Consider the following 16,845-nt stretch of genomic DNA (forward strand, 5'->3'; position numbering starts at 1 on the left):
CCTCCCTCCCCTCCCCTCATACTCCCACCCCCTCCCGTCATGCCTCCCCTCCTCCCCTCATACTCCCACCCCCTCCCTCATGCCCCCTCCCCTCCCCTCATACTCCCACCCCCTCCCGTCATGCCTCCCCTCCCCCTCCCCTCATACTCCCACCCCCTCCCCTCATGCCTCCCTCCCCTCCCCTCATACTCCCACCCCCTCCCCTCATGCCTCCCCTCCCCTCCCCTCATACTCCCACCCCCTCTCCCGTCATGCCTCCCCTCCCTCCCCAAACCAAATAAAATAATTGCATGTCACAATAGCAATGTCCATTACAGATCCATTTAATGTTAACAGTCACTGTTTTTGGTATAGTGTACTTCCAGCAAAGGGAGAAAAGAAAAACAAATGTTAAATAAAACATGTTCAAACAATCCAATAGAAAATATAAATAGAAAATAAATCAGATTGAAATCCAGTCATTTCATGTTCATATGAATTACATCACGTCTACAGTATAAGTTCATAGTAATGCAGTCAGGTTACTGTAGGTAAATACGTCACCAGCATGCACAGTATTATAATATGGAGAATATTGGAGTAGTTATCGTTTTACACTCAGGGAACAGTATGAGTAGTTATCGTTTTACACTCAGGGAACAGTATGAGTAGTTGTCGTTTTACACTCAGGGAACAGTATGAGTAGTTGTCGTTTTACACTCAGGGAACAGTATGAGTAGTTATCGTTTTACACTCAGGGAACAGTATGAGTAGTTATCGTTTTACACTCAGGGAACAGTATGAGTAGTTGTCGTTTTACACTCAGGGAACAGTATGAGTAGTTGTCGTTTTACACTCAGGGAACAGTATGAGTAGTTGTCGTTTTACACTCAGGGAACAGTATGAGTAGTTGTCGTTTTACACTCAGGGAACAGTATGAGTAGTTGTCGTTTTACACTCAGGGAACAGTATGAGTAGTTATCGTTTTACACTCAGGGAACAGTATGAGTAGTTATCGTTTTACACTCAGGGAACAGTATGAGTAGTTGTCGTTTTACACTCAGGGAACAGTATGAGTAGTTGTCGTTTTACACTCAGGGAACAGTATGAGTAGTTGTCGTTTTACACTCAGGGAACAGTATGAGTAGTTGTCGTTTTACACTCAGGGAACAGTATGAGTAGTTACACTCAGGGAACGTCGTTTTACACTCAGGGAACAGTATGAGTTAGTTGTCGTTTTACACTCAGGGAACAGTATGAGTAGTTATCGTTTTACACTCAGGGAACAGTATGAGTAGTTATCGTTTTACACTCAGGGAACAGTATGAGTAGTTGTCGTTTTACACTCAGGGAACAGTATGAGTAGTTGTCGTTTTACACTCAGGGAACAGTATGAGTAGTTGTCGTTTTACACTCAGGGAACAGTATGAGTAGTTGTCGTTTTACACTCAGGGAACAGTATGAGTAGTTGTCGTTTTACACTCAGGGAACAGTATGAGTAGTTATCGTTTTACACTCAGGGAACAGTATGAGTAGTTGTCGTTTTACACTCAGGGAACAGTATGAGTAGTTATCGTTTTACACTCAGGGAACAGTATGAGTAGTTGGAACAGTATGAGTAGTTATCGTTTTACACTCAGGGAACAGTATGAGTAGTTATCGTTTTACACTCAGGGAACAGTATGAGTAGTTGTCGTTTTACACTCAGGGAACAGTATGAGTAGTTGTCGTTTTACACTCAGGGAACAGTATGAGTAGTTGTCGTTTTTTTACACTCAGGGAACAGTATGAGTAGTTGTCGTTTTACACTCAGGGAACAGTATGAGTAGTTGTCGTTTTACACTCAGGGAACAGTATGAGTAGTTGTCGTTTTACACTCAGGGAACAGTATGAGTAGTTGTCGTTTTACACTCAGGGAACAGTATGAGTAGTTGTCGTTTTACACTCAGGGAACAGTATGAGTAGTTGTCGTTTTACACGCAGGGAACAGTATGATAGGCAAATGTATTTCCTGACAATTAAAAAGGTTAACAGACAGAAGAAAAACAAAACCATATTATATATTGGCCAGCGCCCAAAAGAAAGGTGTATCGTGAAGCGCGTGGTTCCAGTCAACTGGGTGTCATTTCAGAGATCTACAATAAGTAATTATTGTAAACATAAATGTACCTTAATTTAGGGCAAAATTCTATTGCCTTACGATATCAAATGATCCCCTCTACAAAATAATTTAATTTGGTGCGTTTTCATTTTCATTGTATTAGCATATTTTTGATATTCTAATAATATGGCACCCTTGCCAACCTCAGTAAGGGGTGAGTAACAATAAGAGTCATAATAATGATAACCGTGTACTTGAAAATGTTTTGTGTCTGTATAGCGTATCAATGCATGAGAGGACTGTACTGGTGGTCTGTTTCCTCCTGCTTTCATTACAGTACTCTAGTCTGGATGACTGTATAGCGTATCAATGCATGAGAGGACTGTACTGGTGGTCTGTTTCCTCCTGCTTGCGTTACAGTACTCTAGTCTGGATGACTGTATAGCGTATCAGTGCATGAGAGGACTGGCTGTCTGTTTCCTCCTGCTTTCGTTATAGTACTCTAGTCTGGATGACTGTATAGCGTATCAGTGCATGAGAGGACTGTACTGTCTGTGTGCTTCCTCCTGCTTTCGTTATAGTACTCTAGTCTGGATGACTGTATAGCGTATCAATGCATGAGAGGACTGTACTGGTGGTCTGTTTCCTCCTGCTTTCGTTACAGTACTCTAGTCTGGATGACTGTATAGCGTATCAATGCATGAGAGGACTGTACTGGTGGTCTGTTTCCTCCTGCTTTCGTTACAGTACTCTAGTCTGGATGACTGTATCAGTGCATACTGTCTGTGTGCTTCCTCCTGCTTTCGTTACAGTACTCTAGATGACTGTATAGCGTATCAATGCATGAGAGGACTGTACTGGTGGTCTGTTTCCTCCTGCTTTCGTTACAGTACTCTAGTCTGGATGACTGTATAGCGTATCAATGCATGAGAGGACTGTACTGTCTGTGTGCTTCCTCCTGCTTTCGTTATAGTACTCTAGTCTGGATGACTGTATAGCGTATCAGTGCATGAGAGGACTGTACTGTCTGTGTGTTTCCTCCTGCTTTCGTTATAGTACTCTAGTCTGGATGACTGTATAGCGTATCAGTGCATGAGAGGACTGTACTGGTGGTCTGTTTCCTCCTGCTTTCGTTATAGTACTCTAGTCTGGATGACTGTATAATTATCAGTGCATGAGAGGACTGTACTGGTGGTCTGTTTCCTCCTGCTTTCGTTACAGTACTCTAGTCTGGATGACTGTATAGCGTATCAGTGCATGAGAGGACTGTACTGTCTGTGTGCTTCCTCCTGCTTTCGTTACAGTACTCTAGATGACTGTATAGCGTATCAATGCATGAGAGGACTGTACTGGTGGTCTGTTTCCTCCTGCTTTCGTTACAGTACTCTAGTCTGGATGACTGTATAGCGTATCAATGCATGAGAGGACTGTACTGTCTGTTTCCTCCTGCTTACAGTACTCTAGTCTGGATGACTGTATAGCGTATCAGTGCATGAGAGGACTGTAGTTATAGTACTCTAGTCTGGATGACTGTATAGCGTATCAGTGCATGAGAGGACTGTACTGGTGGTCTGTTTCCTCCTGCTTTCTGGATGACTTATAGTCAGTGCATGAGAGGACTAGTCTGGATGACTGTATAATTATCAGTGCATGAGAGGACTGTACTGGTGGTCTGTTTCCTCCTGCTTTCGTTACAGTACTCTAGTCTGGATGACTGTATAGCGTATCAGTGCATGAGAGGACTGGTGGTCTGTTTCCTCCTGCTTGCGTTACAGTACTCTAGTCTGGATGACTGTATAGCGTATCAGTTCATGAGAGGACTGTACTGGTGGTCTGTTTCCTCCTGCTTTCGTTACAGTACTCTAGTCTGGATGACTGTATAGCGTATCAGTGCATGAGAGGTCTGGCTGTCTGTTTCCTCCTGCTTTCGTTACAGTACTCTAGTCTGGATGACTGTATAGCGTATCAGTTCATGAGAGGACTGGCTGTCTGTTTCCTCCTGCTTTCGTTACAGAGAGGACTGGCGTATGGTCTGAGAGGTTGGTCCTCCTGCTTTCGTTACAGTACTCTAGTCTGGATGACTGTATAGCGTATCAGTGCATGAGTGGACTGGTGGTCTGTTTCCTCCTGCTTTCGTTACAGTACTCTAGTCTGGATGACTGCATGAGAGGATAGCGTTATAGTACTCTATCAGTGCATGAGAGGACTGTACTGGTGGTCTGTTTCCTCCTGCTTTCGTTATAGTACTCTAGTCTGGATGACTGTATAGCGTATCAGTGCATGAGAGGACTGGTGGTCTGTTTCCTCCTGCTTGCGTTACAGTACTCTAGATGACTGGGTCCAAACCAATTGCTGAGATCATGGGAACAAAACATTGGGTTATGTTCAATAACCACAAACAATAACTGACTTCGCTCAATGATTACCATTACAGGGTGAAGCATACTTCTAGATTCCCATGTTGGTAAGTCTGAGGTTTCTGGCTAGAGATACGATAGCTCTTTCACCCTATCAGGAAACTGTTTGCAACTCTTATTTTTTTTTTTGCGAGGTGATTAATTATTATGATTATTTTTTAAATATTCTATATATTAATTTTATTTTTGCACAAGCGTCGATCTCCCCTTACACTTTTGAATGTTCCTCCTCCCTTACCACAAAAGTTAAATAAGCAGCTCCACTTCATGTAGCTAACGACATAACATGCCGGTCTCCATGCCAGCGTGAGGGTGTCGTCTCTAACGCAACAGCCACACTCTACTCACTGACTCACTGACTCACTCACTGACTCACTGACTCACTGACTGACTCACTGACTCACTGACTCACTGACCACAGACCTTCTTCATTCTCAAGTGGTGTTTTGACAAGTTGCAGAGGCAATCAAGAAGGGAAGGGTTTATCTATTATTTTTTAAACTATACTAGAAACTAAACTCATCTCCCCTCCTACTCCTCTTTTTAATTAAATTGTTTCTTCACTTTTTATATTCGTCGGGAAAAATAAAGAACTGCAGCTGCTGTTGTATCATCGGCAAAAGTGGCTACCAAAGTTCCACCAGCCAACATTTTAACATTTCTAAGAACTGTTTCATTTTTGTTTGTTGTCATTTGTGAGCGCGTGGGCGTGTTGTGTGTATTGGCTGAAACAGGACACGTAGGTCTCTTTAGGGACTCTCTAGTTATTGGTCTCGCCACCCTCGTCGTCTTGCTGGTCGCTCGTCCACAGTGTCAAGTTGTCTCGTAGCAGCTGCATGATGAGGGTAGAGTCTTTGTAGGAGTCCTCGTTCAGGGTGTCTAGCTCAGCGATGGCGTCATCGAAAGCGGTCTTGGCCAGGTGGCAGGCCTGCTCAGGTGCATTTTGGATCTCGTAGTAAAACACGGAGTAGTTGAGGGCGAGACCCAGGCGGATGGGGTGGGTGGGCTGCATGTGCTCCTTGCTGATCTCATGGGCCTCGCTGTAGGACTTCTCAGAGGACTCCACCACGCCAACCCTCTTCTCGTCCGTGGCCACCTCGGCCAGGTAGCGGTAGTAGTCGCCTTTCATCTTCAGGTAAAACACTTTGCTCTCGTGCTGCGTGTCGTTGCAGTTCTTGATCAGGAAGTTGTCCAGGAGGTTGAGCACGTTCTGACACACGGTCTCCAGCTCCTTCTCGATCTTCTCGCGGTACGCGCGCACCATCTCCATCTTCTTCTCGTTGCCGTCCGCCGAGGTCTTCTGCTCGATGCTGGAGATGACGCGCCAGGACGAGCGCCGCGCCCCCACCACGTTCTTATAGGCCACAGAGAGCAGGTTCCTCTCCTCGTTGGACAAGGCCTCGTTCGACTCTGTCACCTAGGAGACAGAGAGGGGAAAAATAGGAACAGGAATGGCTCGGTGTTGCTGTTTTATCATATATATTTATAATATACCGTTTACCTTAGAACAGTATTTTTATATTTATAATATACCGTTTACCTTAGAACAGTATTTTCATATTTATAATATACCGTTTACCTTAGAACAGTATTTTTATATTTATAATATACCGTTTACCTTAGAACAGTATTTTTATATTTATAATATACCGTTTACCTTAGAACAGTATTTTTATATTTATAATATACCGTTTACCTTAGAACAGTATTTTTATCTTGTAAATGACTTCTATTGGCAGATTTGAAAACTTGGCCGTGCCATATGTTCATTTCGCCATGTGTTCCTTTACTGGCTGAAACAACGTTTTATATTGATATAACCTACATAGCTCGTCATGATAAACAAAGAAATATTGAGTTGCACAGCAGCTAGGTTAGCTAGGAAAATCAAGATAACATACTCTATACTGAACCAGGAAAACAACTAAGGAGGCTATTGGAATGCACAGTTAGTCATTCATGATGAGTCACACAACGATAGAGGTCAGAGGTGGGATGACTCTAACTGTCATGGTATCCAACAGCTTCAGGCCGAGGCTGGACCACGCCTATCTGTCGTAAGCTGACATCATGTCCCTGGCTGCTCATTGGCTTTCTCCTGCTCTGAAAGCTTGTTTTGTTTCTACAGGCCTGTGTCTGTCTGACTACCGGGTTGAACTTCTTTATACCCTCACAGAGAGGAGACCATGCAGTGTAGCACACATCACAGCCATCTTTACATACTTCACCCCTCTGCTCTGGATATAAAGCCTACTACTCGAGTGTGTCCCAAATAGCAGCCATAGGGCTCTGGACAAAAGTAGTGCACTATATAGGGATTAGAGTCCCATTTGGGACACATACCCTCTGTTTCAGGGCCTTGATTCCTCTCCAGGGCCTTAATTCCACTGCCAGAGCATGGGGGCCCTGGCAGTGGCTTTATAGTTCACACCAAGCCCTCTTTGTCTGGTGGTAGCCCTACTGAATGTGTTTGTCTATGACAAACACACACACAAAAAACGAGTTATATTCTAAACCTCCTAAACTAGAGAGATTTTGGTGAACTTTTTAAAAAAAAGCACAGAATTAAACCCACTTGATTGGTTGCTTTAAGGCGCTTTGCAGTGTTTCTTGGCCTGTTGCCTGAGGGATCCCGAGAAAACAGATCTACAGTTCTGCTGTTTGATTATGACAGTTTACAGCCAAACCTAAAAGCACACTAACCTTTTAGGGTATATGTTGCCATTTTCCAGTGCTGGCAGAAGAACGGCAACATATCACTTGAACTGAAATGTCTTGTCAAAAAAGACAGACAAAGTTAACATTTAGTAACTTGGAAAGCAATGACCCAACCATGGGTGATATTAGGGCTGGGCGATATGGCCAAAATATCATATAATTGTATTTTTTTCAAATTTATGACGATATTTGATGGTATTTTATGTTTTTGAATAATAAAAGCTCTACATTTAGCTTTATGAGTAGTGAGTGATCCTAGGGTGCTTTATGAGTAGTAAGTGATCCCAGGGTGCTTTATGAGTAGTGAGTAGTGATCCCAGGGTGCTTTATGAGTAGTGAGTGATCCTAGGGTGCTTTATGAGTAGTAAGTGATCCCAGGGTGCTTTATGGGTAGTGAGTGATCCCAGGGTGCGTTATGGGTAGTGAGTGATCCTAGGGTGCTTTATGAGTAGTGAGTGATCCTAGGGTGCTTTATGGGTAGTGAGTGATCCTAGGGTGCTTTATGACTAGTGAGTGATCCCAGGGTGCTTTATTATTAGGGTGCTTTATGAATAGTGAGTGATCCCAGGGTGCTTTATGAGTAGTGAGTGATCCTAGGGTGCTTTATGAATAGTGAGTGATCCTAGGGTGGCAACACATACATTCTAAGTGGTTTCAATGGGTCCTTTTCCATTCTGATTGTCAGGGTTGGGTAAGTTACTTTCTAAATGTAATCTGTTACAGTTATTAGTTACCTGTCCAAAACTAATCAGTAACGTACCTTTTAGATTACCCACACTCAGTAATGTAATCTGATTACATTCAGCTACTTTTAGATTACCCAAACTCAGTAATGTAATCTGATTACATTCAGCTACTTTTAGATTACCCAAACTCAGTAATGTAATCTGATTACATTCAGCTACTTTTAGATTACTTTCCCCTTAAGAGGGCATTAGAAGAAGACAAAAATGTCTTATGGTATTATGGTATGGTAGGAATAGGCTACGGACAACGAGCACAATTGCATTTTATCGATGACAGAGATACCATGATGAGATCCCGAGGTCCATTGTCGTGCCATTCATCCTCCGCCATCACCTCATGTTTCAGCATGATAATGCACCATGTCGCAAGGATCTGTACACAATTCCCAGAAGCTGAACATGTTCTTCCATGGCCTGCATACTCACCAGACATGTCACCCATTGAGCATGTTTGGGATGCTCTGGATTTACACGTAGAACAGCGTGTTCCAGCCAATATCCAGCATCTTTACACAGCCATTGAAGAGGAGTGGGACAACATTCCACAGCCCACAATCAACAGCCTGATCAACTCTATGCGAAGGTGATGTGTCACACTGCATGAGGCAAATGGTGGTCACACCAGATACTGACTGGATTTCTGATCATTCACACCCCCTACCTTTTTTTTTTTTAAGGTATTTGTGACCAATAGATGCATATCTGTTTTCCCAGTCATGTGAAATCTATAGATTAGGGCCTAATGAATTTGACTGATTCCATTTTTAAATGAATTTCTAACTCAGTAAAAATCTTTGAAATTGTTACATGTTGCATTTATATTTCTGTTCTATTCTATTTCTAATCAGATCCACACAAGTACAACGAGAACATGGTACATTTTAAGTCTTGCTCAGCCTGGAGGTTTTGTAAGTCTTTTTCCAGTCGAGAACATAGGAACACTACACTCTACCACAGGACTCTCCAACCCGGATCCTGTAAACACTACACTCTACCACAGGACTCTCTAACCCGGATCCTGTAAACACTACACTCTACCACAGGACTCTCCAACCCAGATCCTGTAAACACTACACTCTACCAGAGGACTCTCCAACCCGGATCCTGTAAACACTACACTCTACCCCTAACCAGCCCAAACACTACACTCTACCCTAACCAGCCCAACACTACACTCTACCCCTAACCAGCCCAACACTACACTCTACCCCTAACCAGCCCAGCCCAACACTCTACCCCTAACCAGCCCAGCCCAACACTCTACCCCTAACCAGCCCAACACTACACACTACCCCTAACCAGCCCAACACTACACACTACCCCTAACCAGCCCAACACTACACTCTACCCCTAACCAGCCCAACACTACACTCTACCCCTAACCAGCCCAACACTACACTCTACCCTAACCAGCCCAACACTAACCAGCCCAGCACTACACTCTACCCCTAACCAGCCCAACACTACACTCTACCACTAACCAGCCCAAACACTACACTCTAACCCTAACCAGCCCAACACTACACTCTACCCCTAACCAGCCCAACACTACACTCTAACCCTAACCAGCCCAACACTACACTCTACCCCTAACCAGCGCAACACTACACTCTACCCCTAACCAGCCCAACACTACACTCTACCCCTAACCAGCCCAACACTACACTCTAACCCTAACCAGCCCAACACTACACTCTACCCCTAACCAGCCCAACACTACACTCTACCCCTAACCAGCCCAACACTACACTCTACCCCTAACCAGCCCAACACTACACTCTAACCCTAACCAGCCCAACACTACACTCTAACCCTAACCAGCCCAACACTACACTCTACCCCTAACCAGCCCAACACTACACTCTACCCCTAACCAGCCCAACACTACACTCACCCCTAACCAGCCCAACACTACACTCTACCCCTAACCAGCCCAACACTACACTCTACCCTAACCAGCCCAACACTACACTCTACCACTAACCAGCCCAGCCCAACACTACACTCTAACCCTAACCAGCCCAACACTACACTCTACCCTAACCAGCCCAAAAACTACACTCTACCCCTAACCAGCCCAACACTACACTCTACCCTAACCAGCCCAAACACTACACTCTACCCCTAACCAGCCCAGCCCAACACTACACTCTACCCCTAACCAGCCCAACACTACACTCTACCCTAACCAGCCCAACACTACACTCTACCCCTAACCAGTCCAACACTACACTCTAACCCTAACCAGCCCAACACTACACTCTACCCCTAACCAGCCCAAACACTACACTCTACCCCTAACCAGCCCAACACTACACTCTACCCCTAACCAGCCCAACACTACACTCTACCCCTAACCAGCCCAACACTACACTCTACCCCTAACCAGCCCAACACTACACTCTACCCCTAACCAGCCCAACACTACACTCTAACCCTAACCAGCCCAACACTACACTCTAACCAGCCCAACACTACACTCTACCCCTAACCAGCCCAACACTACACTCTACCCCTAACCAGCCCAACACTACACTCTACCCCTAACCAGCCCAACACTACACCATACCACTAACCAGCCCAACACTACACTCTACCCCTAACCAGCCCAACACTACACTCTACCCCTAACCAGCCCAACACTACACTCTACCCCTAACCAGCCCAACACTACACTCTACCCCTAACCAGCCCAACACTACACTCTACCCCTAACCAGCCCAACACTACACTCTACCCCTAACCAGCCCAACACTCTACCCTAACCAGCCCAACACTACACTCTACCCCTAACCAGCCCAACACTACACTCTAACCCTAACCAGCCCAACACTACACTCTACCCCTAACCAGCCCAACACTACACTCTACCCCTAACCAGCCCAACACTACACTCTAACCAGCCCAACACTACACTCTACCCCTAACCAGCCCAACACTACACTCTACCCCTAACCAGCCCAACACTACACTCTAACCAGCCCAACACTACACTCTACCCCTAACCAGCCCAACACTACACTCTACCCCTAACCAGCCCAGCCCAACACTACACTCTACCCCTAACCAGCCCAACACTACACTCTACCCTAACCAGCCCAAACACTACACTCTACCCCTAACCAGCCCAACACTACACTCTACCCTAACCAGCCCAAACACTACACTCTACCCCTAACCAGCCCAACACTACACTCTACCCCTAACCAGCCCAACACTACACTCTACCCTAACCAGCCCAACACTACACTCTACCCCTAACCAGCCCAACACTACACTCTAACCCTAACCAGCCCAACACTACACTCTACCCCTAACCAGCCCAAACACTACACTCTACCCCTAACCAGCCCAACACTACACTCTACCCCTAACCAGCCCAACACTACACTCTACCCCTAACCAGCCCAACACTACACTCTACCCCTAACCAGCCCAACACTACACTCTACCCCTAACCAGCCCAACACTACACTCTACCCCTAACCAGCCCAACACTACACTCTAACCCTAACCAGCCCAACACTACACTCTAACCAGCCCAACACTACACTCTACCCTAACCAGCCCAACACTACACTCTACCCCTAACCAGCCCAACACTACACTCTACCCTAACCAGCCCAACACTACACTCTACCCCTAACCAGCCCAACACTACACTCTACCCCTAACCAGCCCAACACTACACTCTACCCCTAACCAGCCCAACACTACACTCTACCCCTAACCAGCCCAACACTACACTCTACCACTAACCAGCCCAACACTACACTCTACCCCTAACCAGCCCAACACTACACTCTACCCCTAACCAGCCCAACACTACACTCTACCCCTAACCAGCCCAACACTACACTCTACCCCTAACCAGCCCAACACTACACTCTACCCCTAACCAGCCCAACACTACACTCTACCCCTAACCAGCCTAGCCCAACACTACACTCTACCCCTAACCAGCCCAACACTACACTCTACCCCTAACCAGCCCAACACTCTACCCTAACCAGCCCAACACTACACTCTACCCCTAACCAGCCCAACACTACACTCTAACCCTAACCAGCCCAACACTACACTCTACCCCTAACCAGCCCAACACTACACTCTACCCCTAACCAGCCCAACACTACACTCTAACCAGCCCAACACTACACTCTACCCCTAACCAGCCCAACACTACACTCTACCCTAACCAGCCCAGCCCAACACTACACTCTACCCCTAACCAGCCCAACACTACACTCTACCCCTAACCAGCCCAACACTACACTCTAACCCTAACCAGCCCAACACTACACTCTACCCCTAACCAGCCCAACACTACACTCTAACCAGCCCAACACTACACTCTAACCAGCCCAACACTACACTCTACCCCTAACAGCCCAACACTACACTCTACCCCTAACCAGCCCAGCCCAACACTACACTCTACCCCTAACCAGCCCAACACTACACTCTACCTAACCAGCCCAACACTACCCCCTAACCAGCCCAACACTACACTCTACCCCTAACCAGCCCAACACTACACTCTACCCTAACCAGCCCAACACTACACTCTACCCTAACCAGCCCAACACTACACTCTACCCCTAACCAGCCCAACACTACACTCTACCCCTAACCAGCCCAACACTACACTCTACCCCTAACCAGCCCAACACTACACTCTAACCCTAACCAGCCCAACACTACACTCTACCCTAACCAGCCCAACACTACACTCTACCCTAACCAGCCCAAACACTACACTCTACCCCTAACCAGCCCAACACTACACTCTACCCTAACCAGCCCAACACTACACACTAACCAGCCCAACACTACACTCTACCACTAACCAGCCCAACACTACACTCTACCCCTAACCAGCCCAGCCCAACACTACACTCTAACCCTAACCAGCCCAACACTACACTCTAACCCTAATCAGCCCAACACTACACTCTAACCAGCCCAACACTACACTCTACCCTAACCAGCCCAACACTACACTCTACCCCTAACCAGCCCAGCACTACACTCTAACCCTAACCAGCCCAACACTACACTCTACCCCTAACCAGCCCAACACTACACTCTACCCCTAACCAGCCCAACACTACACTCTACCCCTAACCAGCCCAACACTACACTCTACCCCTAACCAGCCCAACACTAAACTCTACCCCTAACCAGCCCAAACACTACACTCTACCCCTAACCAGCCCAACACTACACTCTAACCCTAACCAGCCCTGCCTATCCAGGGACGTCTAGGCATAAATCACTCCTGTTATCTTTCCATGTCAGCTTTCATTTGATTGAGAAGGGAAGAGATTGCTCACTCTAATTTATTGTCTACTCTTTCTCAGCTCTCTCTCTCTCTCTATAGTTTGGAACAGATCCATTTCCCAGATCCATTTTGCAGCATAATCTCCTTCCCCTAAACCACGTAAGACGGGGTTCTAGAACCCGTCCAGAATCAGATCACAGCTTACAGTCCACTTCCAGAATCCGAGCAAGTAATCTGTGAGTCATAGCCAAGCCTAACATTCCAAACTGCCTATGATGATTTCAGCCCTTGATAAAAAATGTTTAAAAAATATTAAAAATATTAAAAAATTAAAAAGAGATGACTTTGCCTTCCTTGGTTTCCTCTTCTCCTCAGATATCCAAGTGGGATTTGTTATTTTGTTTGTTCTCGGAGCCATGGACTGGGTACCCAAGAAACAAAATCCCCCCCCCCCCCCCCCCCCCAACTCGCTCTCTCAGTATAGGTTGTGAATACATTGAGTCACCAAATCACCTGTTTATTCCCGCAAAAAAAATGGAATACATAAAACACCATGTTTAACTAATGATACTGTTCCTCTCACAGGTATATGCCTATCCTCAAACACGCAGACAACATTAATAGACATAAATACTGATTTCACACCTAACTCCTCCTGCCAGCAGCATACCACCCTGCATCCCACTGCTGGCTTGCCTCTGAAGCTAAGCAGGGCCGGTCCTGTTTGGTCCAGATGCTGCTGGAAGTGGTGTTGGAGGTCCAGTAGGGGGCCCTCTTCCCTCTGGTCTGTGGAGATCCCAATACCCCAGGGCAATGAATGGGAAATTGCCCTGTGTAAGGTGCTGTCTTTCGGATGGGATGTTAAAACGAGTGTCCTGACTCTCTGTGGTCACTAAAGATCCCATGGCACTTATCATAAGAGTAGGGGTGTTAACCCTGGTGTCCTGGCTAAGTTCCCAATCTGGCCCTCATACCATCATGGCCACCTAATCATCCCCAGCTTTCAATTGGCTCATTCTTCCCCAGGTTGTTTCTGTAAAACAGTCAACTTAACTTGTGAAATAAGGATAAATAACACTACACTCCTTCATTGATAAGTTGTTTTGACATTGAAGGTACTTTATCTTCCCCTCCTCCTACATCTGGCCAATCGCAACCTTCCCCTCTGGCTAGATGACTCGCTAGTGGCCAGCTAACAGAGAGGGGTGCGAACTGACAGAGATGTGCTTTGTTTTGGTCAGCCATACTCTACCATCTGTAGCCACAGCTGGATATACTGCCAATGAGAGAAGGACAATGACTTGTGTAGGTAATACGGTAGGGTAGTGGGTTTGGGGTATAGTGGGGTAGTGGGTTTGGGGTATAGTGGGGTAGTGGGTTGGGGTATAGTAGGGTAGTGGGTTTGGGGTATAGTGGGTTTGGGGTATAGTGGGTTTGGGGTATAGTGGGGTAGCGGGTTTGGGGTATAGTGGGGTAGTGGGTTTGGGGTATAGTGGGGTAGTGGGTTTGGGGTATAGTGGGTTTGGGGTATAGTGGGTTTGGGGTATAGTGGGGTAGCGGGTTTGGGGTATAGTGGGGTAGTGGGTTTGGGGTATAGTGGGGTAGTGGGTTTGGGGTATAGTAGGGTAGTGGGTTTGGGGTATAGTGGGGTAGTGGGTTGGGGTATAGTGGGGTGGTAGGTTTGGATATAGTGGGGTAGTGGGTTTGGATATAGTGGGGTAGTGGGTTGGGGGTAGTTGGTTTGGATATAGTGGGGTAGTGGGTTTGGATATAGTGGGGTAGTGGGTTGGGGTATAGTAGGGTAGTGGGTTGGGGTATAGTGGGGTAGTGGGTTGGGGTGTAGTGGTTTGGGGTATAGTGGGGTAGTGGGTTTGGGGTATAGTAGGGTAGTGGGTTTGGGATATAGTGGGGTGGTGGGTTTGGATATAGTGGGGTAGTGGGTTTGGGGTATAGTGGGGTAGTGGTTTGGGGTATAGTGGGGTAGTGGGTTTGGGGTATAGTGGGTTTGGGGTATAGTGGGTTTGGGGTATAGTGGGGGTAGCGGGTTTGGGGTATAGTGGGGTAGTGGGTTTGGGGTATAGTGGGGTAGTGGGTTTGGGGTATAGTGGGGTAGTGGGTTTGGGGTATAGTAGGGTAGTGGGTTTGGGGTATAGTGGGGTAGTGGGTTGGGGTATAGTGGGGTGGTAGGTTTGGATATAGTGGGGTAGTGGGTTTGGATATAGTGGGGTAGTGGGTTGGGGTATAGTAGGGTAGTGGGTTGGGGTATAGTAGGGTAGTGGGTTGGGGTGTAGTGGTTTGGGGTATAGTGGGGTAGTGGGTTTGGGGTATAGTAGGGTAGTGGGTTTGGGATATAGTGGGGTGGTGGGTTTGGATATAGTGGGGTAGTGGGTTGGGGTATAGTAGGGTAGTGGGTTGGGTTATAGTAGGGTAGTGGTAGTTGGGGTATAGTGGGGTAGTGGGTTGGGGTGTAGTGGTTTGGGGTATAGTGGGGTAGTGGGTTGGGGTATAGTGGGGTAGTGGTTTGGGGTATAGTGGGGTAGTGGGTTGGGTGTAGTGGGTTGGGGTATAGTGGGGTAGTGGGTTGGATTATAGTGGGGTAGTGGGTTGGAGTATAGTGGGGTAGTGGGTTGGGTATAGTGGGGTAGTGGGTTAGGGTATAGTGGGTCGGGGTGTAGTGGTGTAGTGGGTTGGGGCATAGTGGGTTGGGGTATAGTGGGGTAGTAGGTTGGGGTATAGTGGGATAGTAGGTTGGGGTATAGTGGGGTAGTGGTTTGGGGTATAGTGGGGTAGTGGGTTGGGGTATAGTGGGGTAGTGGTTTGGTGTATAGTGGGGTAGTAGGTTGGGGTATAGTGGGGTAGTAGTAGGTTGGGGTGTAGTGGTGTAGTGGGTTGGGGTATAGTGGGTGGTGGGTTGGGGTATAGTGGGGTAGTGGGTCAGGTATAGTGGGGTAGTAGGTTGGGGGGTAGTGGTTAGTGGTTAGAATGAGCTAACACACAAACACACACATACAGTCCACAAATCGATGTGTAGAAGACGATTCCCTCTACGGAAGTGATATTCATATATAGTGGGGTAGTGGGTTGGGGTATAGTGGGGTAGTAGGTTGGGGTGTAGTGGGGTAATGGTTAGTGGTTAGAATCGATGTGTAGAAGACGATTCCCTCTACGGAAGTGATATTCATATATAGTGGGGTAGTGGGTTGGGGTATAGTGGGGTAGTAGGTTGGGGTGTAGTGGGGTAATGGTTAGTGGTTAGAATCGATGTGTAGAAGACGATTCCCTCTACGGAAGTGATATTCAAAGTCTGGGTCACTACAGTGGGATCCGCAGAATTAGGACAAAAAAATATTATTTTATGGGACAATATACAAATGTTTTTTAGTGAAAGATAAATAGAAAAATACTATTTTATTAAGTACAAGTATTTATTGGTTTATTTTGATTTTGATAAGAGATGAAAATGCAATGAATTTAAGATTTAAAAAATGTTATGTAAAAATTGATTGAAATTATCATTGTCATTTGATTTGGGTTTCCCAGAAATTCTAGCAGAAAACAATGGGGTTCTCGCTGAAAAAGTACAACACTGGTCTATGGGCT

At 46.4% G+C, this 16,845-nt stretch overlaps 1 protein-coding gene across 1 annotated transcript in view; it reads right to left on the reverse strand.

Moving 5' to 3' along the window:
* Positions 1 to 4,638: 4,638 nt before the first annotated feature.
* The window catches only part of ywhag1 (3-monooxygenase/tryptophan 5-monooxygenase activation protein, gamma polypeptide 1), a 24,809-nt gene continuing 12,602 nt past the window's right edge, over positions 4,639 to 16,845 (reverse strand). Inside the window, exon 2 of the mRNA XM_029654534.2 lies at positions 4,639 to 5,914. Coding sequence (XP_029510394.1) covers positions 5,258 to 5,914 — 657 coding nt within the window. The 3' untranslated portion in view covers positions 4,639 to 5,257. The remainder of the gene's footprint in view (positions 5,915 to 16,845) is intronic.

This window comes from Oncorhynchus nerka, linkage group LG10 (assembly GCF_034236695.1).
Source record: "Oncorhynchus nerka isolate Pitt River linkage group LG10, Oner_Uvic_2.0, whole genome shotgun sequence".
Lineage (NCBI taxonomy): Eukaryota > Metazoa > Chordata > Actinopteri > Salmoniformes > Salmonidae > Oncorhynchus > Oncorhynchus nerka.